This window comes from Scheffersomyces spartinae (genome assembly GCF_019049425.1).
Source record: "Scheffersomyces spartinae strain ARV_011 chromosome Unknown scaffold_12, whole genome shotgun sequence".
Taxonomy (NCBI): domain Eukaryota; kingdom Fungi; phylum Ascomycota; class Pichiomycetes; order Serinales; family Debaryomycetaceae; genus Lizanozyma; species Lizanozyma spartinae.
The window spans coordinates 374,994-389,024 of NW_025065059.1; the positions used below are offsets into that span (position 1 = coordinate 374,994).

At 37.0% G+C, this 14,031-nt stretch overlaps 4 protein-coding genes and 1 non-coding gene across 5 annotated transcripts; all 5 read right to left on the reverse strand.

Moving 5' to 3' along the window:
* Positions 1-206: 206 nt before the first annotated feature.
* BUD31 (U2 snRNP complex subunit) lies at positions 207-650 on the reverse strand (the record flags this gene model as incomplete). The annotated part of the gene is made up of 1 exon (XM_043191689.1): positions 207-650. One exon carries the CDS (start codon positions 648-650, stop codon positions 207-209), a length of 444 nt encoding a protein of 147 aa, XP_043048996.1.
* Positions 651-830: 180 nt separating this feature from the next.
* On the reverse strand, positions 831-922 carry KQ657_000867. The gene has a single exon. It is a non-coding gene; the product is annotated as a tRNA-Ser (tRNA).
* A 1,384-nt stretch (positions 923-2,306) lies between these two features.
* On the reverse strand, positions 2,307-2,639 carry ACP12 (acyl carrier protein; the record flags this gene model as incomplete). Its single annotated transcript, XM_043191690.1, has 1 exon — positions 2,307-2,639. The coding sequence occupies one exon, from the start codon at positions 2,637-2,639 to the stop codon at positions 2,307-2,309; it is 333 nt and encodes a 110-aa protein (XP_043048997.1).
* Positions 2,640-3,634: 995 nt separating this feature from the next.
* DCK1 (guanine nucleotide exchange factor DCK1) lies at positions 3,635-9,433 on the reverse strand (the record flags this gene model as incomplete). Its single annotated transcript, XM_043191691.1, has 1 exon — positions 3,635-9,433. The coding sequence occupies one exon, from the start codon at positions 9,431-9,433 to the stop codon at positions 3,635-3,637; it is 5,799 nt and encodes a 1,932-aa protein (XP_043048998.1).
* Positions 9,434-9,855: 422 nt separating this feature from the next.
* SSY1 (Ssy1p) lies at positions 9,856-12,636 on the reverse strand (the record flags this gene model as incomplete). Its single annotated transcript, XM_043191692.1, has 1 exon — positions 9,856-12,636. One exon carries the CDS (start codon positions 12,634-12,636, stop codon positions 9,856-9,858), a length of 2,781 nt encoding a protein of 926 aa, XP_043048999.1.
* Between the last annotated feature and the right edge of the window lie 1,395 nt (positions 12,637-14,031).

The following is a 14,031-nucleotide window of genomic DNA, read 5'->3' on the forward strand; positions in this document are numbered from 1 at the left end:
TTGCTCTGATACTTTTTTTTTTAATTTCGTTTTGATTACTTGTTTTACAGTTGAGTACAGTTTGCTTTTCCGGTTGAAGCTCTGCTTTATCCGTTTCCATTATCGTGTGTACTATTAATATATATTTTAAATACGGGGGTTCCAGGATTACTACACGATTGGACCCTGTTGAAGTTTCATCTCCCTGTAAAACGTCATTATTTCTATTAATCATTACTGGCACATCCTGAACAACCACATGTCATGCATTCTATTTCCTTTTTATCTTCAGCCCGTTTAGAAATTGGTACTCGACATATACAAGTGTTCCCGTGAGTATATTGACCCTTTTGAATGCATTGAACACAGCATAGATTTTCATAACCTTGTTTCCTCCATTTGGCAATTAAATCTTGGTTAACGTACTTTTGAAGAATAAGCCAATCATATAAGTCTTTCAGAATCAACTCTCGTTTATAATAAAGTTCGTAGACGTATCTGGATATTTCGTGATTAATACGAATGATGGGCCAAAGTGCTTCTTTAGCAGCTTTGGATTGTAAGGATTCTTTCTGAGCTTGCCTTAGTTTGAGTAATAGTTTATCAATGGTTGACTTAATCTTTTCATAGCCCTCAGGTGGTGTTTTGGACGGTTTCTTCGTTCGTGCCATAGTCAAGTACTTTCGTTTAGTTTGTAGGCGATGTATTAATGATGTATGTTGATGATTAGAGATGAGATAGAAAAAATTAGCTTGGGTAGGATTCGAACTTGTGTGCGAATCGATATCCGGACCCTTTCCGACTTGAAGAAGATTGGAAAAAAATGTTTGTCTCTTTGAAAGACGTATTTCCGACAGTTGCAGGATTCGAACCTGCGCGGGAAATCCCACTACATAGCTCTGAAGATTCGAGTGTAGCACCTTAACCGCTCGGTCAAACTGCCAATCAACACTTCCAAAGCAACCCCTGAAACAAGAATTCCGAGGGTCACAACAGATATACCAGGAAGGTAAATCTTATATATAGGTTGGTGTAATATTTACTACAAGGATAAATTCTTTGAGAAAAAAGAAACATGGTAGCGCACATATAGATCATGTGATTGTTTTGTTTGTTCCCAATTGTTACAGAGGTTGATTCCATAAAAGGATATGAAATGCAGGGTGTCTTAGGCTAATTTGGAGTTGAAATTTGTGTTGCAGCTTACCATGTTACATGCCGTTTTTAGAAGTGTTATACGACTCTCGTACTTTTACAGGAATAATATTGCTTACTTTTAACAGACCATCCAGTTACTAGATCCATAGAAGGTTTCGATTACTAATTGGAGACGAGAGAGACCTGTAATATTACTTAAACGTTTAATATTTGTATACGTTGCTATTATTCGCTTGGTTATAACTTTGAATATAGTGCAAAGGGACGTCGTGTATACCTAAACGGCTTTATGTTTCAAACCTTTTTCTTTTTAAATTCAGATTGGAATTTCTTTGCGTAAGTTGCAAATAATGAAACAATTAAGAGGAACGAAGTAGAACTAGTATTGACGAGATCCAATAGAAGATACAGTGGCGTTATAAGATACAGTGGCTAAGTGCTATAATACTAAAGTTATTAGATTATTGTACTTGTAAGAATATTTACTTCAAACGTATGCATAATCAGTATAATGATGTAAAGTCTATTTTACGGGAAGCAATTCCGAGTAACGGGTGCATAGCGGTTGCCGTGTTGTGACATCGAAGAAATATCCATGTGTAGTTCCAACCCTTTGGTATATATCCAAGTAAAGCAGTGATGTGGTGTTTCGCAATTCCATTCTTGAATTATAATGCAACAATTAACTGCACGAAGGCCTGATTGTGTTGAAAGAATGACACTTTAAGGATATTTTTTGTCACACTATACAACAGCACCCCTTATTGGACTTTGCACCATGTTCGTAAGTTCGATAAACAAAGGTACACGCCGTCATCAAAGATGGTTCGAAGGAACCATAGAAGTGTCATTAGTAAGGAGCTGGATCAGATCACAATAGGCGGCAATAATCGGCAATTATCGGTATATATTTGTTGACGATGTACAACAGACGCTAAGCATAGTAACCCAGACCATGCAGCGACGACGGTGTCATAGAGAACAAAAAAGGGTTCGCTCATGTGGATAAAGCAAAAACTACAACAATCTTTAATGATATTATTATAATTAATAAACATCAATAGTAATAATTTAACACGTCCATACAAAACATAAGTGATGGATGCTTGATTTAACTATGTATAAGAAAGTTCAAACACAAACATATTATTCAATTCAATTCAATTGACTTATAATTTTTGTTCTTCAGTATAGATGTATTCAACTGCTTCACCAACAGTCTTAATTTCATCAGAAACCTTGTCAGGAATTTCCAAGTCAAATTCTTCCTCGAGAGCCACCAAAGCTTCAACGGTATCCAAGGAATCCAAACCTAAATCATTTTGGAAAGATGCTTCTAATGATAATTTGGATTCTTGTAATGCACCAACAGTCTTTAAAGCATCAAAAGCTCTCTTGGTAACTTCTTCTTTGGAAATTGGTTGAGCAGCGTAGAAACGAACTGGAGTTCTTATCACCACAGGTAAACGACGAGTAATGCTTGTAGCCACAAATCTGTACATATTAATATTTAATCTCTTTTCTGTATATCACAACTGCTTATTTTGCAAAGAATGCTGTATGGGGTTCAATGGAATATTGATAGATTGACTTTGATTGAATCTTAGATAATCGTTGCTTATTTATATTATTAAATCTACCAATTGGAAAATTTTTATTTCCCGATCACCGCTTATGTAATCGATTACGAAAGCTAAATACACCCCATACCCCCATAAAAGTAGAGGTAACTACTATTTCGGGGATTGGGTTACCACCCACGAAAATATGTATTACGGACTGTTTTAGGTTTACGGGTGTAACCATATGTGTACAAATAAGTGTACTCGGCTTAACTCAAGGGGTTGATAAGTGGAATAGATACAGTCTGCATCAGAAAATGGTCTAAGGGAGGGATGAAGTTTACGAACTTTTCGGAATGTACGTACCAAACAGCAAAACGGTAGACCCGATACGGGTTACTCAGTTCATTGGGCTAAATGTAGTAATGGAGTATGCAATTTGAGAATGCACCACACGGCATTATTACATAGACAAATGACCGTACGTACAATTATACTGTAGTTCATTCCATATATATATCTATTCATGGTAGTGTAATACCCCTTTGTATATAAATATATATATGTGTATATATCTGGATCAGATCAATTCATTGTTATTGTTGGAGGAAGATAACTAAATACAGTATTGATTTTGACAATTTTATTTCTTAGTGCTGGCTAACGTGAGGCACTACAACTTTTACCGAATCATACAAGAACCCTTTTTAAGCCTTAAACAGATTATGCGAGGTTGTTTATATCATATAACCTCAGGCTATTCCACTTCCATTGTTTGCCGGACAAGCATTGTATAACTAATAAGAAAAAAAAAACCACATTATCAACCGATACAAGGCTCTAAGGAGAATAGCGACTATTAGTGAGAATACCTCAATTAACAACAATGTACTAACTATAGTTGCTTAATTAGTCACGAAGGGGGCACCAGTTATCTATTTGTGTCTCCAATTCAACGCAGTTCGCTTCGTGGTATTTACAGCACCAGGAAGCCCACTATTATTGGTTCCAAACGAATGAGCCGAGGCAGCATTCAATGATCCACTCATGGTTGAAGCGTCCAGATAATTATGAGAATTAGCAGAATGGGAAGAAGTTGAAGATGCTCGGCTTGAAGTACGCACTAATCTGTTACCACTACCGGCTAACAATGGAGCCGCATGAAGTCCACCAGTGGATAACCCAGAAATCGACCGTTTATCTGAATGGATACCTCCGGATTGTGATATCATACCACTATATTGAGATGTACCTTGGATCAGACTTAAGGTTCCTGTAGTCGAAGCCGCACTAGATTGAGTTCCATCTCCAGCCAATTTTAAGGCCTTGATTTCTTGTTCAAAGTTCTTAACAAACAAATCAACCAATGCTTCATGTGACATTCTGATACTGGGGGAAATCAATTTGCCATGTAAAATCAAACATCTGTTCAACACTATTGTCAAATCATCAAAGGCATTTCTCAATAATCTAATTTGTCCAGAATGTTCAAGCTTACCCTCATATTTGGGATCAGTAAAGAAAGTACGGTATTGTCCAACCCCACCATTCACAGGAGAGTCTACAGTTCCTGTTAATTGCCTTGATAAATCATTGATCAACGCACCGAAATCACTCTTCTCCTTGAAGGCAATGTTGATCATACTCTCTAATGAGATCAAATCGTTATTCTTGGATACGATGGTTCGAATGGCATTATCCAAAGGTGACAATTTGATAACCTTGGATTCTTTGATTTCTGATCTATTCATCAAAGTAGGGAATGAAAGATATGTTTCATAAGTTGTTTCCTCAGTCCATAAATCAAAAATAGAAGTAGAACCAGGAATCTTCTTCATAACAGTAAAGAATCTCAAATCCTTGTTTCTAGCATATTGTCTAACACCAATAGAAGTATTAAATAACTTGTCACTGATTTCATTAATAGGTTCAACAGTTCCAACATGTAAATATCTACCAGTTGGATTCTTTTCCTTTATTTTGGCTGCTTCATAATCATCAGATATGATTCTAGCACCAGGGTATAATTTCAACAATCTTTCATGGATCGAAGTAATATGTTCAAAGGGTAATCCTTCATAAATATTTTCCTTGCCTCTTGTATTAACAGGGAACCCAGCACCAATAAATGCAACTCTAAAGTACGAGGGGGTCAATTTATCAGAAGATTCCAAATCCAAATATAACTTGGCCAATTTGTTATGAACATATGCAAAACTCTTCAAATCATATGTATGAGCGTTATAAGCATCCAATAATTCATTGTAAGTATCAGTAGCCCTTTCCAAACTGTTACCACGAATAAAATTATGTGAAATCATCTTGAACAATGTTTCCTTTCTTTCAAATGAAGTTTGCTCTGGGAATTTGGGTCTGAAACTGGAAGGCAAAAGCGTGTGATGATCCCAACTATAAGTTGAAGCCAATAATTCCAAACTTAATGCTGCCTGAATGTAATCCTTCTTGTTAATATTTTCCTCAAACATTGCATTGATGAATGAATTAAACAATTCCGGTTTGTTGGCATTCTTCAAGAAAGCAAAAATGTTCAATTTGTGGAAAGTTCTGTCATCATCAAATTCAGGCCCAACTGGAACACAATTCAAATCATTCAATACCATCATGAATTCTTGAAGGGTGTTGATAAATGAGTAAATCAAGCCGAAAGCAATATCTTCCCGATCCAATCTAATTGTTACCTTTAATCTGTGAATGAAATTAAGCTGTTCACCGATCATTGGCTTATAGCCATTTCTTGTATAAATTTCATGAAGACCAATCAAACATTCACGTTCAACATCAACAATGTTTTCACTTAAAATAAATTCAGATATAACCACAGACCATAAAATCTTAACTGCAACTTGTTGGCATGCTTCATGCTTTTGTAAAGCAAAAAGCATTAAATCCTGAAGAATCGAGTAATCAGAATTGATAAATTCAACTTGATATCCACCAAATTTGTTTAAGTTGAATCTGATGGTATCCTCCTTCGTAGCATCCCAGGCCAAAGCATCCCAAGCTTCATTCACCATAAACGCAATTCGATCCCGAACAGAAGATGTGATTTGAAAACAAGCCTTTTGAGGAACTTCAGACAAATGTTCCGTAGCTACTGGAACCAAGGTACCCAATTTTAACAATGTAAGCAAATAATTACCCCAAATAGTCTTATCAAAAATCTCAGAATCTTCGATAGGTGGGATGTAATGGTTAATCAACAAGGGTCTTACTAACTCCAAAGCAACTAACCCGCCATCAGCTATCGAAGCATATAAAGAAAGCCATTTGTCTTCAGGGAAGTACTTCCCTTGTCTCATAAGCTTAACACCAGAGATTAAGGTTAAAACATCTTCATTATGAAAGTTAGAAGCCAAATACTTATCGGCATCAAAGAAATCGTTTTCAATCTTGGTAGTTAAAATTTTGGCGTAACCATCATTACCAGCAGCAGCTTTACCAATACGAGCAACAAAGCAGAAGATAACAACAAGCTCAATCAAAACTTCAACGACAATCTCGTCGTTGACAATTGGATCCGCAATGGACTCTTTAAAGGGGTAGTCTCTGGGGAACAAATATGTGAATGTTCTTTTTGGCTTAAAAAAATCATTACCTCTAGTGTACTTGTTAAACTTGATAAAAGTTCTGGAGATTGCAGGCAATAACTTAGCCAATGAAAAGCACAAGTCAATTTCATTTCCATTATCAGGGTTGCATAAAACTTTCTCTTTCAACAACTTACAAACAGAATTAAAGATGGAACAAGCGATTCTGGTGGCATCAACATCAGTGGACCCTAAAAAAACATCCATACACCAAGAAACTGACTTCCCAACAAGAATTCTACGAGTTGCTTTGTTCTCAGCCAATGCAGAACCTAATAAGCGATGGATTAAAAGCAATTTGCTTATAATAATCTTATGATCTCTTGCAGATGCCAAAGACTTCTTTCCATTACTATTGTTATCTTCAGTTGCCCCTAGTCCACGGGTCCCGATAGAATCAACCAACGTGATAACAAATGGAGCCAACTTAGTGATGTCAATTTTGTCATGGAAGATCAATACGTTGTCAATCATTTCCAAAACCAGAACTTGATCACCAATTAAGGAAGTTGATTGTAAAGATAAAAAGGATGAAGTTGCTCTGAACAAAGCGCTCATTGAAGCAACATAAGCATCTGTATTACTAGCAGTTTGCATTGATTCATGAACCAACTTGAAAACTAAACCAACAACACGACACAATGATCGCGAAAGGGTATTCCAATTGGCTTCACCACGAGCAAAGATTTCAGCAACCTTGTTCAACAAGAAAACACCTATGCTGGGTAAATTTTTATGGGAAGTTAAGAAAGTATCCAACATGTACAGATATTGATCTTGCTTTCCCAAAACAGTGTCTAACAAATGAACCATAGCCTTAAAACAGTTATCTTCAAGCATCTCATTACTTGGAGTAGGTTTCTGTTGTAAACAAATATCAACAATGCTATACATTGATGATAACAATTCAGGAAAGTATTTGATCAATTGGACTATATCCAATTTGCATATGGAAATTAAAGCTGCTGACAAATCATCCATTCCTGTTGGACCTAACTTGAAAAGTCTGTCATATTGGAAAACTGAATCAATTGAAATGTCAGAATTGAAAACCTTACCAACATATTCAGTCAGAACTTCAACCAGACCAATTTGAGTGTTGTGAACAGGGGAGACGATTTCAACATGGTGTGATTTTTTGGTATTGTATTCAACTAACCTATTTCCAGATTTGTACAACAATTTCCCTTCACCTTCTAACTGACCATTAACAAAAAGACTTAAAAGAATGTAATCATCCTTTGGCACCTTTTTGTTCGACTTGATTGAAACACCATTGATCTTAACAATTTCACCAACAACTTCACCAGAGAAAACCGATACAAACTGCCAAGATCTCTTCTCTTGTTGATTGGAAGCCTTTGCAAAGGTAATCAAGTCATTATTTGGAGCAGAAATTTCATAAGTTAACAAATCATCTTTTTGAGCGTTGTTGCCCAAGAGATTAATTTTACCCATTCTCAAGTAAATTCTCTCATAGTTATCAGCCAAGGGATCAAAAAAAATGGGTTTGATAATTGCAATTGGAACGCTATTGTTCACCTTAGAACCATCATTCTGTAATTGGTGCTTAAACTCTTTAACAGATACAACCAATTTTTCAGCTCTTGGATTAACAGCAATACCACGAGAAGAGCCAGCAATAATTCTTTCAATCAATTCACCCCAGCCATTGTTTTGCAAGCTATCAGCATCACCAGCTCCCAGTTTCATGTTCGGGATCATGGAATTGTTTGAGGGTCTCTTATTGTTCACATAAGAACCAAACAAACGAATTGAAAATTGATGATATTCTCCCGTTTGCAAAGAACCTTTATTCTTTGAAAATACACGGGTAATATCCGTAACACCAGCAGCAACACCCTTTTTAACACTATTGACGTGAGTTACTTTCTGTTCCAAACTTCTACCACTAATGTCAATATCCTCCAAAAGTACAGCACAGAGATAGACTCTTGAGTTTTCAATTTCGGTCTGAGGAATGTTTCTAAACAAAGCTGCTGATAACTTTTCTACGTTAACTAGATCCTTGACAGAATCTGTGTGCACAGCAAAGGCTTCAGATAATCTCTTTCTATTGTTCCGAATGTACATGTAGGCCGTCATTCCCTTGAACCCTGGAGGTTGGTAAGCTGAGGATCCCAGAACCAGTTTGAAGTTAACCAAAATATGAGAAGGAGGATCATGGATCAACTTAGTGTTTGGTTTAGGGTCTAAGCTATATTCATCTTTATGAGCATGAGAATTGATTGGGAACTGTGGAGCCAACGCACACAACTCCTGATTAATAGCAATTCTTGAAGGGCAGACATTATCATAAGTAAACAAAGTACCAGTAAACGAGTCTCTGGCCAAAATAGCTTTGTAACCAGAAACATCAGTGTTCTTGTTATCCAAATCGTAATTTTTATCTGTCAATCTGTCAGATTTGGAGGCCAATTTTTTGGAAACAACAGACAACAAATAAGTAGCACTTTCTCTGGCGACTTGAGCTTCGTTTTCAGTCAAAACATCATTCATCAACTTGATTCTGACCTCAAGTAATTGATCAAAAACAGATACCAATTTAGTAAACAATTTGAACTCACCAATGGCATAAAAGGCAAAGATATGGTTTGCCAATAAACTCAAAGCATGTTTGATTTCATCAACCAAGTCATCACCCTTGTTGAATCTAATGGTTGGTAAATTAGGCATCAACCGTTTAGGGTTAGACAGTTTGGGGAAATCTGGACCGTCCGTAGCATTTCTATGGGCAAGTTCTGAAGCTGCAATAGTGGGGACCGTTTCAATATCAATTATGTTATTGAATTCTCTATTGATCACCACTTGTTCTAAAGGCAATTCTTCAACCACTACCACGTATTTCAAGGGGAAAATAACGACCCGAATATCAACACCTGGTAAATCATCCAAGTTAGTTGAAGTAATCGTGAAGTCATTGGGGAATGGTCTAGTTAACGCGTAACCACGAGCCCATTTGCCGTCTTTGGTTTCTAATACAAACACTTCATCACCACAATACAAGTTTTTAAAGTTTTCATTCTTCAATGTTGGATGTTTTTCAAAGGGTAAGAACAGCTTCACCATCTTACCCCGAAGAAGGGCGTCCGTTTTCTGCCACATAATGTGATACGTAACAAATTACTTATAGGTACTATTTACTACTATAGCTGCTGTATTTAAGTCTATAAGATTATCAGACCCTTTTAAACCATTAATTAGATCTCAATTGAGGGCGTTGACCTTGGGCGGATAAGGTGAAATTTATTGTTTGTATGTTGGATATGTGCACCACTTTTTGCGTAGAGCAACAGAGCAGTGCGCTGCCTTGACTCGAGGACAATGTGATCGCCAACTTCTAAATCGGACATACCATAGTGATACTATAGTCCAACTATAATTAACACAAGTATAGTCTATGTTATGTATCCTTTGTAATGTGATTTTACGATATGTGGTGTTCTATGATGGTACGGTATGTCATGTATGCTATGTGATGATAGGTATATATACTTATATATATATCTATGTTGTGACTGTCTATGTTACGCAAAAAATCCTAGTAACTTATGAGAAATGTCCTTAAAGCTCCGAATGTTATACTCACGACCTCCGTCCCAAAGGTACCTATCCATTTCCCGTCTTCCCAGGTCGAAATCCAACGATTCCAAATTCCTCATTCGAGCTCCTTTAACCACTCGATAACCAATATACAAAATAATAAAGAGGAATAAAGTTCCATAACTGGTAAAGAAAAATAAAACATCCCATTCACCCTTGAGGAAAACAACAAACCCCATTGAAAGTACAATGATCGCCGTACCCACAAACCCAACTATCGCGGTATACGGTTGGAAGGGAGATCGATAAGGGTAACTCTTATCGTCTCTGGACATAATGTCTGGTCTTCTCTGTAAGCCATAGTAAAATCTAATGAATGATAACGACATGCCACACCAAACAATGATTCCCAGAGAGGCGACAAAACTACTCAAATATTGAAACACTTGAGTAGCGGTTTCACTAACACAAAAGAAGGCCAATAGTCCAAACAGTGACAGGAAAAGTACTGCCATATAGGGGGTACCAAATCTATTGCATCGACTCAAGATCTTAGGTGCTTTACCTTGTAACGACATTGAGTAGACTGTTCTAGAACTAACGTAGATCTGTGATGTCCCACAGGTAACAGCAAAGAATACTAAAAGGGCATTGACAACTCCTGATCCATTACATGCCCCTATACTTTGCAAAGCAACAATCCAAGGTGATTGCGAACCATTGGAAAACCCAGCAAATAACTTCGAATTGTAATCGGTATTGCACTTATCTCCTCCTAAAAGCCCAACTAAAGTATGATAATACTCCGTATCACTTCCATGGGCATGAGATCGGTATCGTAATAAACGTGGATCTCCAGCATAAAGATTAAGCGAAACCACAAATGATGCAAGAATGTAGAATATAAGCACTCTGAAAAATACTCTTTTGGTTGCCGAGGGAAGAGCCTTCCTTGGATTATTGGCTTCACATGCTGCAATGCAAACAATTTCTGTTCCACTATAAGCATAACAAGTGGTCAAACAAGCAACAATCACCGCAAGAAATCTTCCCAAGTTCCCACCATGAAGACCAGTGCTTCCGATAACATTATCATTCAAATTAAACGAAGGTCGAAAGGGTCCATAAATTAACCCATTCTCAAAATCCAGTTGAGAATGATCCCAATATTTGAAGCCAATGACTTCATTATTTAACCCCCCTCTATTCAAAACAATCATCAATATCGTCAACAGCAAAATACTTATGACTTTTATTAGACCAGAAAAGTATTCAATTTCTCCATAATACTCCACATCCATTAAATTTGCTCCAACGACAAATCCTAAAAACAATATGACAAACGCAATCATAGTACCCTTATGCTCCAATATCTTCAAGTTGGAATAGAAGGTTAACATTATCACACTGGCCACGATTTCTCCTGCAAGTCCTATAGCGAAGCTTGACCAATAAAGCCACCCAACCGCAAACCCAAATGCGTCATCTACAAAACGAGAACTTAACCCGGATACACCATCCACAATACTAACGAATGACACCATTTCACAGAATGAAACAATAGAGGCTACGACAATGATACCAGTTATGGTAAATCCAAGAACAGCACCTAACCCTCCCCCAATAGTAATAGCCTTGCCACTATTTAATAAAAGTCCAACACCTAATGTCCCTCCAAGAGAAATCATTTGAAGATGTCGAACCTTTAATTTCCGCTTTAAAGTATGTCTATGTTTCATCTTTTCTCCCAGTTGTTGTTCATACATTGAATTTGTATCGTCAGAGTTGGAATGCTTGAAATAAAGCTCTTCAATATCATTAACTCCAGAATTCTTCTTCGAGTCTCGATTATACCATATATTCGAAGGCTTTTTGATCTTCTCCACATCTAACGTAGGTAGTCCTTTCCCATTCTGCTTCCTATGTTTTGTATCCTCCCAAGTAAACCGATGATTCAACTCATTCTCTGGTATAACGTTAAGAATGTTTTCTCTTCCAGAGTCACGTAGGGCCTGTTGAATCAGTTCGTTTAATTCTGTTTGTTTCACATAACGATCAAAGTCATTAAGATGAGATAATTGGAAAACTGAATCGTTGTCTCCTCGGTTTTCTTCATGGTGCTTTCGTTTGTAAAGTTTCTGGTAAGTCTCCAAATATTTGAACCGTTCATTTTCAGGTAAGTTATGCTGGATCTCATCAAGAATCGACAGTTCAAGACTCAATCTTTTGTTGAGACGGTATTGTTCTATTCCACCATCTCCTTCTCCCCCAAAATCCATCACTCTACTATTCAGAGTAAGTTTACCATGCAGTGTGAGTAGAAGGCTAGAGCCGGAATTCGTAAACTGTAATATCAGCGAACCAGATTCTTCACCAAACAGTATGGCATGCGATGAATTATTAACATCAGAAGCTACATGTTGTTTGGATGATCGCTGGAAGTCTATCAGGATAGAATTACCTATGTCATCGTATTCATAATCTCTGTCTTCGTATGCGAGTTCATTGTAGTCATCAGTATTATAGTTATTAGTGTCGTTATCGTAATCATCGTGGTTGGTAAAGGTTACATGGTCATTAGATTTGATCTCACTTTTCTGCCTTGTGGATTGTAGTTTTCCATGAAACATGTCTCTGAGTTTGTTCAAGGAGGATGTTTCACTATTATTATTGCTGTAGTTATCCTCATAACTATCATCTTCGAGGTCTTCCTCGTCAGCATTATAATTAGCTCGCAGATGTCTAAAGAACCCCGGATCAACCATAGTGTGTGGGAGACTTCTATGGGTTAAAACACAAGTGGCTATAGGCAAATGCAGTTCAAGGGCTATGCCAAACGAGTAGTTGGTATTTTATAAATATTGATATGTATGTACGCTTATAATGCCTTTTGGTTAATGAAATTAGTTCCAAGATAACAATCTTCGATGATTACTAAAGGTCGATGGCATCTGCACTACCACCATAAACTATACGAATTATTTATGTATGATGTAAACTAGCAGACGTTGGTTGTAATTGATAACATAACAGAATAATTTAAATGTAAGTTCAAATAGCTAATGGATCATGCTAGAGATGCAAATAGGTGAAAGAAAGTACTACGAAAGCAAATTTAACATGCGTTAAGTCCAAGTATCACCTTTAGTCTGTACGACTAATTATATTCAGTGAAATTCATGTTTATCGGAACTTAATCTATACGCTTATATCTATGGCTCAATTAAAACAAAGATATGAACTCACATCAAAGTCATAAGTGAGAGATAGAACCGCGTCAGAAGCCGGGGGTGTGCAATGGCAGCGACACGGGAAGAGATACTAAATACCTTTAACAACAGATAAAACCATTGGGAAATCACTAGTAAGACAACAACGAGCAAGCCCGCTGCAAGAAGTCAAACAGCAATAACCCGATTATAAGAGTTGCGCCAGACAATGCCCAGCAGATAAATAGTAACTCTCCCACTACTGTTTTTCAAAAATTCAAATTGTAACAAATTGTAAGTCATCAATGATGACGTTTCAGCTGTTACACTGAAAAGAACAGATACTACACATGATCTAAGCCAAAAGGCAAAGAGATTTAGTGAGCAAAATTTATAAACGAAAGCTAAAGCTTTCAGGGCAATTCGCGCCCTTATATAGTAGTTAAGCTACGTGCGGGTAACCACCTGAGAATATGTTTGCTTGAAATTTTCAGTTGTCTCCTTACAAAATAATGCATACTCCAATTTTCATTGGACAGTATTCTCACCAAAGCAATCCATTCTAGTGTCAAGTGACCACGAATGATAAGAAATCAAAACAATAGAGAAATTATTATGAACAATGGAGGCATGTCATAGATATTCCATTTAATTCCATGAAACCACTTTAAAAAACCTTTACATCGCCTGTAGCTATAAGCCTCATTCGTAGAAAGTTCTGGTAATTTCCACGATGGTCGAACAGATTCTTGTAATTTCCTACTACCAGAGTAACAGTGAGTTCGCCACCAACAATATGTTCCCCAGAATTATTACCTGGGTTACCAAGGACTACCGAAGTTAGTGGAAGATCACGTGACATGAAGACTCAAACTCGAATGTACTAAAACGGGAAGTGTGCGGCTCATTACCTCATCTCATCTCAATTTAAGCTGGTGAATGTAACCCTTT